Here is a 14,548-nt window from a genome sequence, read left to right on the forward strand (position 1 = left end):
CTCCAAGATATTAGTTAGGCCAGCTTTGCCACTCTGTCCTCCCACAAAAAAAAAAAATTCAGATTTCACCAGTGTTGCCTTGTTTTGGGGGCATTTTAGCAGGTACCCCCAAAACGAGGTCTCAACAGTTCTTTACGGTGCTTCCCAGAGAGAAATGCTAACGAAGCAGCTCAAGTCAGACAAGTAGTTTCACTGAATGAACCGTTCCTTAACAAGGTCTTAGCCAGCAGAATCTCATTTCTTAAAGCTGTCACTAAGAACTGCAAGCCTTCTCCACAGATAGCAACAAAGATGACCAGTGGTACTAACAGCAAGTTAAAGCCTTGTGCTGTGGGATTCCAAACAAAAGCCTGCAGAGCTCCAATAATGAGCTACAGCTGCCGGGAGCAAGGAAAACGTAACACGGGGTCACAGCAGCAGCCAGCTGACTGCGGGCAGCGGCTCCGCTCACCCCCCTCCGCTTCGGCAACGCTGCCGGTTTCGTTCAGATTCAACTGAAGTCAATGCCTATTTGGAAATCACTCTTATAGCTTTTAAAAAGGCTTGCTGTACAATGCAAAATGCTTCCCAAGAGGTGAGAAAGGGCTTGAAAGTATATAAAGTATAGCACAAAATCTGCGTACCAATACAAATCCCTGAGAGATGCTCTGAATTACAAGGATCTCATCATCAAGATGTGACCTAAAGACAAGACTTGGAGTAACTAAGGTTCTCAGAAGCTGTTCCTGCGAATCTTGTCAGCCTGACTTGCAACTTAAGGCTCCTCTTTGTGCAGTCTAATGAAGAGAAACCACAGCCTAAACTATCCTGCTTGTCCTCCCACTTCTGCTTCAGAGACTGGAATATTTGTGCCTTTTGCTTTTTCTTTGAACAAATCTTTAAAAAAAAAAAACAAAACAACCCACAAACAATCTCTCCCCCTTTTTTAGCCTTGAATCCCAATTTATGACTCATTCATCTGTCATACTCCAATTTCACCAGCTGCTATCCAGCTGCCTTCTCTGGCTTTATATAAACAGAGTCTGAGCTCCTAATTTCTGGAAGTAGTAGTTCTCTCAAATAATTGGGTTAGCTTTCTACTTGCTCAGGGATCCTATCATGTAGATGATAAAAAGCTGATAGTGCGGGAGACAGCACCTGAATATAATGTCAAAGATTTGGAACTGCAGAGCAATCCTACAGATTGGGAATGAAATTATATCTTCTTGCCTGCTACTCTGCCTCACTCCCAGCTCTCGGTTTGTATAGGAGGCATTATATTTTTGAAGGAAGAGAGAAAATGGACGTCTGGTATTGGTCTTGTTCAAAGCAGGGGGGTTCCCATCTCCATCACCCTCTCGTCATTCATCATCTCGGCCATCTAGGCTGACTGCTATAGCAGTCGCGGTTAGTACAGAGGATCAAGCTAAATCTGCTCACACCGGTCATTACTTACGTCTCGTTCCACTGTAAAAAAGAGCTACTATTACTGCATGCAGGAGTAACCATTACTTTCAGGAAGAAAATTATGGGTTCAAGTCAGGAGACCTGTGATAAAGTTATTTGTCTTATTGTAAGAGTTCAGATTACACAATAGTGACAACGCCAGTCCTTAAAAGCTATTACTCAACTGTGAAAATCGATAATACCTTCCCAGGATTTAGTTGATGTATTGGACCTCGCTATTTAATGCCACGTTTCCAAGAACTCCCCTAGGCACTAAGTTTCTAAACTTCTGACACTGTACAATCATGTGTATCCATCTAATTTAAGTTTTGCCGTGAACAACAGCCTCCCCCCGCCCCCCAACAGAGCGTCCTGTTGATGTACAATAAATCCTCATTTAAAGACCTCGCCTTCAGCAGTGTTTCTAAATATAAAATAGAACTTCGCTAGCTACCAAACTCATGCCGCTACGGTCAGGCTTTACTGGAGTTCTTTTACATACATACATTTGCCTGATCTTTTACAGCTACTACAAGGTCACCAAGATAAAAGAATGGGCAAAATACATCTCCTCAGGGAATTTTCCTACGGGGATTAACAGAGGAGCTGGAAGCCCACAGCAAATCGCATTGCCTTCATCGGCAGCAGACCCCCTCAGAGCGCCCTTCGCTGCCTTTGTCTGTCACATCCAGCGTATTTTTCTGCTATGAGCGTGAGATTAGAAATGGCGTTCAGTACAGCAAGGGAAAAAAAACTGTGTTGCTTAATTTCAGCGGTAGAATTTTGTATACGCTCGAGACTACGCCGTGTTATGAGCGTGGCCCCTGCTGCTCAGAATTTTCTCTCCCCCCAGCAGCTGCCCTAAACCAGTCAGTGCTTACGCGAGGCGCTCGGCTTTGGTGAAAGAAATCATTTTTCCTCCTTTGTCAGGAAACAAACTGGGGGAGGGGAAAGCAGGGCACAAGATGGTAGCGTATCTTGCTGCAGTCAGTGGCTACAGAAGTCTAAATTCATGCTTCTGCCAAGAAACTGCCTGCTCGAGGCCAGGCAGAAATAAATTTTGCTACAGTAGGAAGGAATAAGATGGAACACAGTACCCAGATGTCCTTCCTATGGCTATCTGTGGCCAGGTCAGAGCAGCATTTTCACCAGGCAGGGAATTAACCTCTGATGAGTGACAAGAGAAGTAGATTTTCAAAGCAAATGAGATTAATGGAGGCAGAAATCCAGATTCATCCTTAACCCCAGCCACACCATACCAGCCGGCCGTCTCCCACAGGAGATCATTGGAGGTTCTCTCCCAAGACTGCTGCTGTAGGAGACAAACTTTGTAAATCAGCCTGGAGGAGGCAGAAACCCTTCACGTGGGATGGAAGAGGGCTTCGCCTGAAGTGTAAAGCTGCTGAAGGGATCAGAGGGAATAAGATGTAGTTGTGACTGCATGGAAGCGACACAAGGAAAGAAATGCTGCAACGAGTAAGTGAGGACACCAGACCAAAAGCTAGCCTGCCAGCCAACTGCCATACTCTCCCTTTTTATCAAAAGCATATGCCCATAGTACAAACGAAAAGCTCAGCTCGGGAGAAGCTGCAGAAATATTGAAAATCAAAGCCATAGCAGTGCTGTCCCCACCTATCATCAACCAAAGTCTCCTTGCCGACGCATCCTCTACACAAGAGACAAACCCTCACTCTCACCCAAAGAAGCCGTCTGTGCAGAAAATGCAAATCCTCTTCAACCACTATTACCACAGACTCACCCTTCAGCAGATTTGTGCGCCCCTGCAAGAGATCTCAGACAGGCCTCAGTGACCTGAATCGCAGTTAACACTTCCAATCAGCATTACACTCCTTCATTAGACCAGCCCATCTCTCTAATAACGCGCACAATACCGTTGGCTTCCAGCAACCTCGGGGAAAAGGACTTGGAATTTACTTCTACCAGCGTTATCCCCCAGGAAACACTCTCTGAGTTTCCTCCAGACCTAAAAGCATGCGCTTTAGCTGGTTGGGTTTCTAAGTATATCAAGTAAAAGCACATCTGGGTCCAGCCTGGCCGTTTCCCCTGTCCAGGGCCACCAGGACAGCTATACCAGATGGCTGCGGACTGCCGAGTAGAAAGTGTGTTTTAATGTAAAAAGTATTTCCATAATTTAAAACCTTTATTTAAGCTTATGACCTTGAGCTCCATTCACACTGTAAAATGCCTTTGTTCGACATCTTAGTTTTTCTTTTGTCTCTATAGATAACTTGAGATTTGGAGGTGATGTGGAAAACACGCAGAATGGAAGGCAAACTCCCATGTCTCCTCCTGCTGATGGGAGCAATCGTGACTGCTCAGTGCCAGGTAAGAGGCTAATGCGTAAAATAGTGCTGTTGCCATCCTCCTGCGTTTTCAGCAGCACTTCCTTACCATCGACTCCAGCCGTCTGCATCAGACAGAAGGAGAATCTGCTTGTATCACTAGAAACCAGAGGAAGGAAAACCTTACAAAGCAGCCTACCTCTAAGCTGGGATTTCCAGTAATGCGCTATCCTGGCTGGTTTTCATTTCAGTAAGCAAGTCTTCTCCAAATCTTCTTGGTGTATCTGTTCACTGTCACCTTTCACTGTTACTAAGAGTTCTGTTGTGATCATCCTTTAATTTTCTTTCCATTGTCACCATCTTCATCATTACTCTCACTTAGGACTGGACATCGATGGTTCCCGTGTCCCCTCACTTTGAGCGTCACATTGCACAGCTTCACTAAACCCTACACAATTCTAAAATGTTTAGTCTCTTTCTCAAAAAATTGCTATCCCAGCCTTCCTCTTCCTTTTAATGTTATTCTTTCTCTTGTGGCCTGACCAAAGCAGCTTTCTAAATTGGTTTCTTCCTTAAAACTTTATCCAAAATATTTATTTAATTGGCTGCAGGAGATATATCTCTCAAAGGTAATCAAGCTACAAAGGCTTATGGGGAAACTGCATGTCAACGAGCAAAAGTAACTGCTTGTTCACATTTACTTCTTTGGAAATTATTTGCTTGAACCTCCTTCAAATAGCAGAAAGCTGACAAGCTTTAGTTAGCACCTGCAATGCCCCAAGAGCACATAATCACTTCACGCGCGCTGCGACTACGGCACATCCCAAGTGACAAGCAAGCGCCTGGTCATCTGTGGCAACTCAGTGATTTGCAATTCTCGGTACCCATGCCGCGGTGCTAAAGGCACTTTTCGCTGTCTGTCTGACAAGGAGGGCAGACGGTTGCTCAGAGTTCCCCGATTTACAAGGCCTCAAGAAGAGGACTGGCTCTTCGGAGGCACTTGTTCTCTCAGTTTTCTCAAGAGAGCAGTTACTCACAGAATTAACCTTCTTTGCTTGCAGGGCTTACGCATGCGTTTCAAACGGGGAGCCAGATCTAGAGGTAAGCCAGGCAACCTGCAACCGTGTTACCTGCAGCTTTATGAACACAGGAGGGGAAAGCAGATGATGCTGAGGGAACGGAGCCTGAAAGCTCTTTGTCATGGTTATCTGGATGAAAGATTCAGAAGGCAAAATACCAGACCGTTAATACCATCCACAACTCAAAGTACAAAGTTTTCCCCTCCCTCTGCTCTTCTTCAAAGAAAAAGAGGCCAGTCAATAGTGGAACAGTACATCCAGCAACACAGCAGTGAGAGAGACAGGAGAATTGTGGCCTGAGAAGGAAAAAGGGCAGCCCGTTAGATAGATGCTCCCACCACGGATACTCTTCTCCTGGAAAGAGAAGGGAGTGCTTTTGCTCAGCCAGGTCTCTTCCCTGACTCTCTAAAAGAGGATTTCCTTTCTCCAATTACAGCCATTTGCGCAGACAAATCATCTGGAGAAATTTACCAGCACAGGGGGACCTGGCTGAGGCTCTCAGGGAGCAGAATAGAGTACTGTAGGTGCGACAGCGGCCGGAGTCACTGCCACACTGTGCCCGTCAGAGGTGAGTATGAAGAAGAAAAAGAGAAAGGAGATGTTGGGAGATGAGAGATTGTCCATCTAATCATCCTAAAGAAGAACTCTGCTGTCAGGAAAGGAGTTATCACACAGAAAATGTGGCTTGAAATAGGACAGAAAGGAAAACACTAATATATACTGACTCAGACAGGACTAAGCAGGAGTGAGCAAGGGGCTGAGGAAGGCTCCTAATAGTGATGTGGAGAGAACGGAGCAAAGGAAGAACGTAATCGCTACACGAAAAGACTGTAAGTGCATGACAGTAACAGGTAGGCAGGGAAAAACAGAACAGGCTAAAGGAGACTGACAGGAGAGGAAAGATGGGTGTACATTGCCAGCTTCTTACTTCTGTGAAATCTAACAGTGTTTCCTGGCTTTTGCTTCTTCCGCAGCCTGCACTAGAAATAAATGCTACAACGGGGGCCACTGTTCCCAGGCGTATTATTCCCCCCAGCTCTTCATCTGCCAGTGCCACCAAGGTTTCTCTGGGAAGCAGTGTGAAATAGGTGAGCATACCCTGCCAATTCCTCTGAACCACACTACTGGTTTTAGCTGCGCAGTGCAGGAGGATGAGGTCCCCAGGAGCTGCTGCTGCACAGTAGGCTCTGTCAAGTTGCCTCTTTTTATTCTAAAGCTAATACTACAAAGAACTTTTACGAAGGACACCTGGGCTGTTCTCAGTGTCTCTTAATAAAACCCCTAAATTTTGGAGCTGAAGACCTTCGTGTAGACTTACAGTCTGCCTGGCAAGGCATTTTCCCCGACTTACTCGACAAGACATCTGGGAGCCAAGTCTAAACAGAACAGAGACTGGGGAAGCAGAGTTTGGGACGCTGTCCTTATAGTAACATTTTGTTCCCTTTTGTTCAGATACTGAAGTGAAGTGCTACAAAGATGCCGGAGTAACATACAGGGGTACATGGAGCACGACCGAGAGCGGAACGGAATGTTTGAATTGGAACAGCAACGGCTTGATGGACCGGGCGTACAGCGGCCGGAGAGAGGATGCTGCTGAGCTGGGGCTGGGCAATCACAACTACTGCAGGTGAGGGGCTGAGGCAGGCAGGTCAGAGCCGCAGGGACCAGCCCGTTCTAAGAGCCTGCAGCAAAGGAACGTCGGTTTGCCACGGCCTAATACCAAGCAGAGAACACTCTGCACCGGTGCACGTACGGCACAGCCCACGAGCAGTAATTGCAACTTCTGTAGACTTATCCGAACTTCAGATCTAGCTAGACTGGATGCTTATGACAGACTACAAAATGCATACATCTCTTTCCCTTGTCCCTTCTCCGTGCCTAAAGCTCCCTTTGTAAGCCAGTTTCCCGCAGCTCCAGATCCTGCTCAGACCTCTAAAAACATAGCGCTTCCCGCACGTGAACTAAACGGCACAAACAAGCTGCCCCCTCCTGCTAGCTACTGGCTGTCTCACCCTCACCTCCACGTACCCCGCAATTTTATAATTAAAGTAGGAATCCGAACGACTTCTGATGGTTCAGTCCACGCCTTCACTGCAGGGCAGGATTATGTCACCGAACTAGATGGCAGGCACGGGCCTAATAACAATAGCTTTATAATGATGCATAATATCGTAACTCTTTCAGAAACCCAGATGAGGATTCCAGACCTTGGTGCTATATCTATAAAGGGGGAAAGTACATCTGGGAACACTGCAGTGTGCCCTCCTGTTCAAAAGGTACATGCAGGGGGACAGGGAACGGGCTTTAGAGCTTCCACGATTCACTGCATATAAGGGTTCTCTGCGGACTTATGCTATTTCTGCAGCCTGAAAAGTTGAGACTCTCACGTTAAATCATGTTTAAACTTTTAATATTTATGACACCGAGAGCCGGAGATAAGTATAGCTAATATATAGATGCTTCGACAGAAATCACAGTTAGGAACAGCTGACGGGTTCACATCCATCGGTTAACGTGCAGCTTTCTTATTGAAGTTGGGAACAACTGCAAATCTGGAAGAGGCACAGATTACCGAGGCAGCCACAGCGTTACCAGTTCTGGAGCTACCTGTTTGAGGTGGAATTCTCGAAAGCTTGTCAACAAGTTATATACTGCTTGGAGAAGAGATGCGTACCAGCTGGGCCTTGGCAGTCACAACTTCTGCCGGTATGTAGTCAGTTACAGAATTAAAAACATCCCACCAGACTTCCTTGGGGAGCTCTTGAGGCAGGGCTCTGTAGTCTTCTACATGGGTTATTAAAGCACAAGAAATACCTTGCTGCTGGGAATGAAGCTCACTGACAATAGTAATTTTATTCCACCTGACCTACCTATGCTTCTCTAACATCAGACTCCATAAATGCAAGCTCCACCTGCCCCTAGGGCCCTCCGTATCTCTAGAAAAAGCAAAAAGAGTACACTCGGGTCACAGTCTGCCACCTTTAGGTCTCCCCAAACTCCCTGCAGATCTGATAATACAAAGAGCTCTTCTCTTTCCTGTGCTGCAGGAATCCTGACAACGACAGCAAGCCCTGGTGCCACGTACAGAAAGGAAATTGGCTCACATGGGAGTACTGCAATGTGCCTACTTGCTGTAAGGATCCTAGCGCTCCTGATTCTTCTCTTTCTTTGAGGCATTACTGCTCTGCATGTCATTGGTATTAAAGTCAAGCCTCTTCCAGCAAAATAAGAGCTGGCGGGAAAAAAGGCGCTTTTTGGAGTAGAAAGAGCTTCTGCGGCTCCACTCTCACAGAAGCGCCTTTTTCTCTGCCAGAAGGGAAGACGGCAGAAATGGAGGACAGAAGAGGCAGGGTTTCCTTACTGTATTTTTCAAATCAGAATACAAGTTTCCTAGGAAACGGGAATGAGTCAGATACTGAACAGTTCAGGCCAGGCTGCCTCAACACGCGCTGATGACTAACAGGCTCTTAACCCAAGCCCAAAGCAAGAGCGCCTGAACAAAAAGCCTATTTCTGGGTTTGTCGTCCACAGCCACCTGTGGCCTACGGCAGCGCAGAGGAGGCCAGTACAGGATTAAAGGTGGCTCCTATGCAGACATTGCAGCTCACCCGTGGCAAGCTGCCATCTTTGTGAAGTACCGTCGAGCACCTGGAGAGCACTTCCTCTGCGGAGGAATTCTGATCGGTTCCTGCTGGGTTCTGTCAGCTGCTCACTGTTTTGAGGAAGGGTAAGTTGAGGATTCAGTACTGTCTGGGGGGAAGAAAAGTCTGGAAAATGGAAGCATTCAGTACAGCCTTTCTGGAAGGCTAAAAGACTTGAAAAAAGCTCTTTATCCCAGTAAGTCATTCTGCACTAAAGATTAGAGAGTTAACTGTGCTGAGCATTACAGACAGGCATTTACTGGGCAAACCAGCAGCATGGCGGTAAGCTGCCACAGCAGAATATCAAATAGCTGAAGAACAAAGTTGTCAATACAGATGCGGAGCACTCTGAAACTTGAGAACAGCAAGGGGCTGGCAGAGGAGCTTTGCCGTGATGGCTGTAAGCAATTAGCACAAAGGAAGGCAAATAGGACACTAGAGGTCAAACTGCCTGGGTAATGAACTGGTCATAGTGCTAAAATAAGAAAAGCAGAAGCTCCAACAGCACATCTTCACGGGAAGGGTCCATGCCAGTTAACACGGGAAGGAAGTAAAGACTCTCTTGTTCTTCAGCTTTAGTACAAATCAGCTGAAGGTTGTGCTGGGTAGGACTTCCCGAGCAATTCCCGAGGAAACCGAGCAAAAGTTTCAAGTGAAGAACTACACTGTGCATCAGAGATTTGACCCAGAAAATTTCGACAATGATATTGGTAAGAACTTCTCCGACCTCGTGACGGGAAAGGTCACGGTTGGCTCAAGTTTGTGGTTAATGAAGGGGGGGATTTTTTTTCCCTCTTCAGCTCTGTTGCGGTTGAAGTCGGACACAGAAGACTGTGCTGTCGAAACGGACACTGTCCGTGCTGCCTGCCTCCCAACACCAGAACTGCAGCTGCCTGACTGGACCGAATGCGAGATCTCTGGTTACGGCAAAAATGAAGAATGTAAGTAGAAGACACATGTCTACGTGAAAGGAGAAGATTCTATGTCCAAAGTTTGAGTCCTCTGCCCTCAAAGAATTCAAGCTTTTAGCATCGCTTAATGCGTGACCCCAAATTATTATATGGGCTTGTATCAGCACTACAAAACATATGTGTAAGTGGGAGATACAGCAAAACTTTTTTTGTGTAAGTAAGTTATTTAATTCATCTGAGTTCTGTCAGCTGCATGGGCTAGTAGAGTCTTGCTTGATACTCTCCGACAGTAGAAACACAAAAAATGGCACAATGGATAAGGTAGGAAAGACAGAAAATTTGCAATCAGGGCTGCCACGTTTCTGCTGTACTGAGTACATTTAGATATTGTCGTTCTGACAGCAATCCATTTCTGTCAAGATTTAATATACTACACAGCTGCAGGTAGTTGCATTATTCTAAAAGATACATTGGCTGTGCAGCGATTAGCAAAAAAAAGAAAGCTAAAGAAATAACAATCCCGGATACATATTAAAAGGCTGGCTAAATGTTTTTTAAAGTGAGCTACAACAAACAGGAATAAAACCTGTCTGAAAGTGTACACAGGCTGACCTATATTTAAAACAAACAAAAAAACGCAGCTCTTATTTTACTGGCACTTTCTACGAATTTGTTTTTATTCTCTAACTTGTAAACTCTTTGAGACAGAGACTGTGAAGCATCCATCATAACAAGACCTAATCGTGATTTAAACCCATAGGGATTTTGGAAGAGGCTTGAAGATTTAACATATAAGTGTGGCATAAAGTGTTTTAAAAGCGCTTTTAAAGTTAGTCCTCAGCATTGCTTACAGGGAGTACAGGATAAGCTCCTTCAGAGGGAAAGGATGCTGCAACTGTAATTCAAAACTAGACTGAAAAACAACGATCCTGCCAACTTTCAGCTCTGTGCAATTGCAGCTATGTAGGAGAATAAAACCAACTCCCAAAACAAACAAAAATCCTTTCCATTCCAACATAACACAAGTCTACATTCCTATCCAGTTACTCAGAATTGTGTACGACAAGGCTAATTTTTGTTAGCGCGAGTCTAATACTAAAAAGTCAGGATCCCGTTTCATACGGCTAGTGATTTTCATAGGCACTTCCTCTGACTTCATTTTGATCGATACAACTGTGCAAAGACAACTTATCCATCCAAGAAGCCCAGCAGTCTCTAATTTGGAGCCTACAAAAACCTCTTTAGCATTTAAGCTTGCTAAAGCAGCAATATTCTCTCTCAACTAGATTTAAGCTGTTCTCACTAGCAAAGCAGAACCCCCAAGAATTAAAAAAGACCCTTTGGCAAGGAAATACTAGTTTAGCCACCCCTCCACCACCAGCTTCTTCTGTTTACTTTCCCCTAAACTACAGAAACTGAACTGCAATTTAAAAAAAAAAAATATACACACATATATATACAGACATATATACATATTTATATTGTCATTTTTCTTCCAGTTTCTCCATTCTATTCAGAGCACCTGAAGGAAGGGCACGTCAGGCTGTTCCCAGCCAGTCGGTGCACAACACAGCACCTCGACAACCGGACCGTTACAGACAATATGTTATGTGCGGGGGACACAAGGCACCTTGATGATGCCTGCAAGGTAAGCCCAATACTGTTCCTCTTTTCTTTTTAGGTCCGTCCTTGATAGTCTGAGCTAACCAAACAAAAAGCTTCAGAAAACAGTTTAAAGAAGTTGTGTGTTTGGCTACAGGGAAATTTTAGTGGACTTTTGTTGAACAGAACTGTTGGTGCCTCTTTCTTTTTTCTTCCCCTGCCCCTCATAGCTGGGAAAGCAAGCCACACTTAACCAAGCAAACCAGAACAATGCAAAAAGACTGAAAATTCCAAATATAGGTAACACCACAAAACTGAGCAGGAAACTCCACCTCAGCAGCACTTCCTAATGTTTTCTCTTATGTGAGCACGCAAAACACTCAGCAGGAGGTTCTGTGAGAGGAAGGGGTGCCGCTCTACTGAGAAGTGGAGAAAGGAATAAAGGCCAAAAGATGGTGGAGGACAAGCAGCTGTAACATGAGGAAAAAGGAGGGCACGCAGTCAATACACATCCCTTCCATTTAAACGTCTCTTCAGTAATTTTGCTTTACTGTTACACACAGCAGTATAAAACACCCTGGATCTTTATAGCTTGAATAAGAGCATTCCTCTTTTTGTTCTTATCAACATCTCACCTACACTTCATAAATGAGTGCCGTACAAAGTTAGACGCTTTAGCGTTAGTTAGGTTTTTTGGGGTCTCTCCCCATGAGAGGAGCATCGAGGGAGTCTGGAACGCAAAAGCGGCTTATGTGAAAGTGCTGTTACTAAGAGCTCTCGACTTGTGAGCACACTACATAGGGTATTTCTGTAGACACTAGTGCACCGCTAAAGCCAGCGGGGGGGAAACCAACACAAAACCAACCAAACAAAAAAGGAGATTGTTGCTAACCTGCTGCTTCTCCGTAGGGTGACTCTGGAGGGCCTCTGGTCTGTATGAAGGATGATCGTATGCATCTAATTGGAATCATCAGCTGGGGAATAGGCTGTGGCCGCAAAGACATACCTGGCGTTTATACAAAAGTGAATCGTTATCTGGACTGGATTCAGGACAACATGAAACCCTGAGAAAGAAAAATGAACTATCCACAGCCTTGTGGCCGGGCCCTCGCAGCTTCCTTCTGGGTGCTTTAAGGATGCTGACAGGGCTTCCTGTTGGTCCAGGTGCTCATGACTTTCAGTACAAGAGGAAGACAAACTGCAGCGCGAGGGAAGGGCACACTCTCAAATCACTCTCCTCTCCTTATTACAGGTTATCGGAAGCTTACACTCCTTTCCCCCCACATCCCCAAGCTTTCTCCTCGCACCAAACCACAGGAGTACAATTAAAAATTCATTTTGGCCTGAGAGAATAAACCAAGAGAGAACCTCCTGCATCCCATAAGCAGCTGTGTTGTTCTAGGAATGGCTGTGAACTGAAGGCAAAGGGGACAGATTTAATTTCTCAAGAACTTCGTCTCCCTCCTTCTTACTTGGCTGCAAATTTGGAAGACATTCCAGTCAGGCTTAAGCTCTGTCCTTATACCATTTTACTTTTGTTATTTAAGCTGGTTTCAGCTTGACTCCAATAGAAAGAGCAAAATTCCTGCTTATTTGCATATCAATATACTACTTACTTTTTCAGTTTGGAACTGATTCATTAACTGAATCTGAGCTTAAACTCTCTGAGCAAATCCAGGATGGCAGGCTTGTTAGGACATTCTGTTCTTCCACTTGCTTTTCCTCCTGGTAGGAACTAAATATTTAAATAAATATGGAATAGGTAAAAAACTTAACACCAGCCTTATCTGCCACAGAATCAACACATTACTTTTCCACTATTAAATTTCTATGCATTATCATCTGATATGACAGCAAAAGCTCTCTTTAGCGCAGCAGGGCAGAACAAAGGACAAGTGTAATGATAGTTTTAGGTCCCTGCTAGATTTACGTCCACGAGTAAAGATCAAGTCAAATGTCACAAGGCTGCATTTGTCCTTTAACAGGACAGGTATAAGCAAGTCACCGTGAACTAGAATCTCAGTCATCAAGCATTACTTACTTGGGTTGCCGTTGCCATGTGACGCTAAGTGGTATCAAAGTACGTCTGAAGAGTTAAGCCTCTTTGAGAGATTCTCTCTTGTCCAATTGTTTTATAAAGTAAAGAGAAAGCAGGTGTGAATACTGTTGTACAAAAGGAAAAAATCATACAGAGGCTACAAAAGGAGTTTAGCTTTAGTGTCAATCAGGCGTTGTAGCTAAAAAACTAGTCTGCTGTATTTGGGAAACTCAAAACACTGTAACTCAAAATGTTTACTCTCCGTTTTAAGGAGCTCTCTGATGACCTCCTAGCGCAGCCTCTAGTCAAAGAGAGAAGCTTGTACAATAGGCAAGTACAGAAGAGAGATTTGGTAAGGACGCCCATTACCTCCTCAAGTGGGTTTTGTAAATGACAACTTTACAAATGGTCCATGTCTTTCTAGTTACCAGCTTCGAAACTGACCTCAAAGAGATCTTCTCTGAGGTCCTCAGCGAAACAGTGGTGTAAGTCCAGTTGGCTTTGGCAGTGAGTCTCATATTCCAGCCAGTGGAAGGGGAAAAAAGCCCAGGATGTTTATTAAAAATGAGTCACAGTTCAGGTTTTGGTGTGATTTTTTGTTGTTGTTAATTGTATTTTATGAAGCATTAACCTTGAGAAAAAGACAAATTAATTTCCATTCCTCTCCCCTAAACCCAATTGCAAGTACTGCCGTGCCTCACCATCCCGGCATTCACAAGCCTGCCAAATATTTGCAGCCTGTAAAACACCCAAAACTGTTCCAATGAGTAACACAGGTAAGTGCCCTCAGGAATGCAACTTTTGTTCCACAATTCAAACAGTCTATTAAATACGTTGTTTGAGCTTGATGTGATCTAACGGCCACCAATAAAATGTAACTGAAGCACACCTGATACTGGTATCTTTTAGAAAAATACCTCCTACATATATAAGTTGCAGAGAACAGTTTTACATCACAGCTGTTACCAGCTCCTTGAAAACGCCCTCATGTGAAATATCCAAGGTGCCAAGAGAGCTACGCAAGCCTTAGCTGCCATCTCTGCACCGGCTGCTCCCTTCTATCCTGCGCTGTCCTCTGTGACATCTTCTCTGCAGCTGACTTAAAGAAGGGCCCAGAATCAACTCAAAATTTTTCCAAATACTTCTCTCTCATTTAGTAATAGATCCTTAATCTGGGAGATTTACCAAATCCCAGTCCAATAACTAGAACTTGTGTTCTCCAGCCTTACTTTAACTTATTGCGTTCCATTTCTCAAAAGTTGCTGCCACCTAGCTCAGGGCGTTTAACTGCGTTTCTCTGGCTTGTCTACCCATTACATCCCTCCCTGATAAAAATCCCCAAGACGGTTTCCATCTCTACATCATCAGCTTTTCCTCTTCTTATCCTGTTTTTTTCCCCTACTTCCAGCACACAGTAGCACCATCTTGAGACAAGGTCTACGACAATAATGACTGCCATCTGCTTGCCTCATCTTTCTTCTCACTTTGCAGTTGATATTGCCATATTTGAGGTCTTTCAGAACCTGAGTCAACATCAGCATTTATAGTA

General features: G+C 44.7%; 1 protein-coding gene across 3 annotated transcripts in view; it reads left to right on the plus strand.

The window, feature by feature from the left end:
- The window catches only part of LOC309601898 (tissue-type plasminogen activator-like), a 15,806-nt gene extending 1,927 nt beyond the window's left edge, over nucleotides 1-13,879 (plus strand). For 2 of the 3 annotated variants that reach the window (XM_082335145.1, XM_082335146.1), the window contains 13 exons: nucleotides 3,670-3,771; nucleotides 4,790-4,829; nucleotides 5,244-5,375; nucleotides 5,782-5,895; nucleotides 6,260-6,434; nucleotides 6,992-7,083; nucleotides 7,342-7,513; nucleotides 7,855-7,940; nucleotides 8,339-8,534; nucleotides 9,022-9,158; nucleotides 9,249-9,389; nucleotides 10,859-11,007; nucleotides 11,871-13,879. In XM_082335145.1, coding sequence (XP_082191271.1) covers nucleotides 3,691-3,771; nucleotides 4,790-4,829; nucleotides 5,244-5,375; nucleotides 5,782-5,895; nucleotides 6,260-6,434; nucleotides 6,992-7,083; nucleotides 7,342-7,513; nucleotides 7,855-7,940; nucleotides 8,339-8,534; nucleotides 9,022-9,158; nucleotides 9,249-9,389; nucleotides 10,859-11,007; nucleotides 11,871-12,029 — 1,674 coding nt within the window. In that variant the 5' untranslated portion in view covers nucleotides 3,670-3,690 and the 3' untranslated portion in view covers nucleotides 12,030-13,879. The remainder of the gene's footprint in view (nucleotides 1-3,669; nucleotides 3,772-4,789; nucleotides 4,830-5,243; nucleotides 5,376-5,781; nucleotides 5,896-6,259; nucleotides 6,435-6,991; nucleotides 7,084-7,341; nucleotides 7,514-7,854; nucleotides 7,941-8,338; nucleotides 8,535-9,021; nucleotides 9,159-9,248; nucleotides 9,390-10,858; nucleotides 11,008-11,870) is intronic. The other variant, XR_014230610.1, reaches the window with a different exon arrangement.
- Nucleotides 13,880-14,548: the final 669 nt, after the last annotated feature.

Source organism: Platalea leucorodia, assembly GCF_965183815.1.
Source record: "Platalea leucorodia genome assembly, chromosome: W".
NCBI lineage: Eukaryota > Metazoa > Chordata > Aves > Pelecaniformes > Threskiornithidae > Platalea > Platalea leucorodia.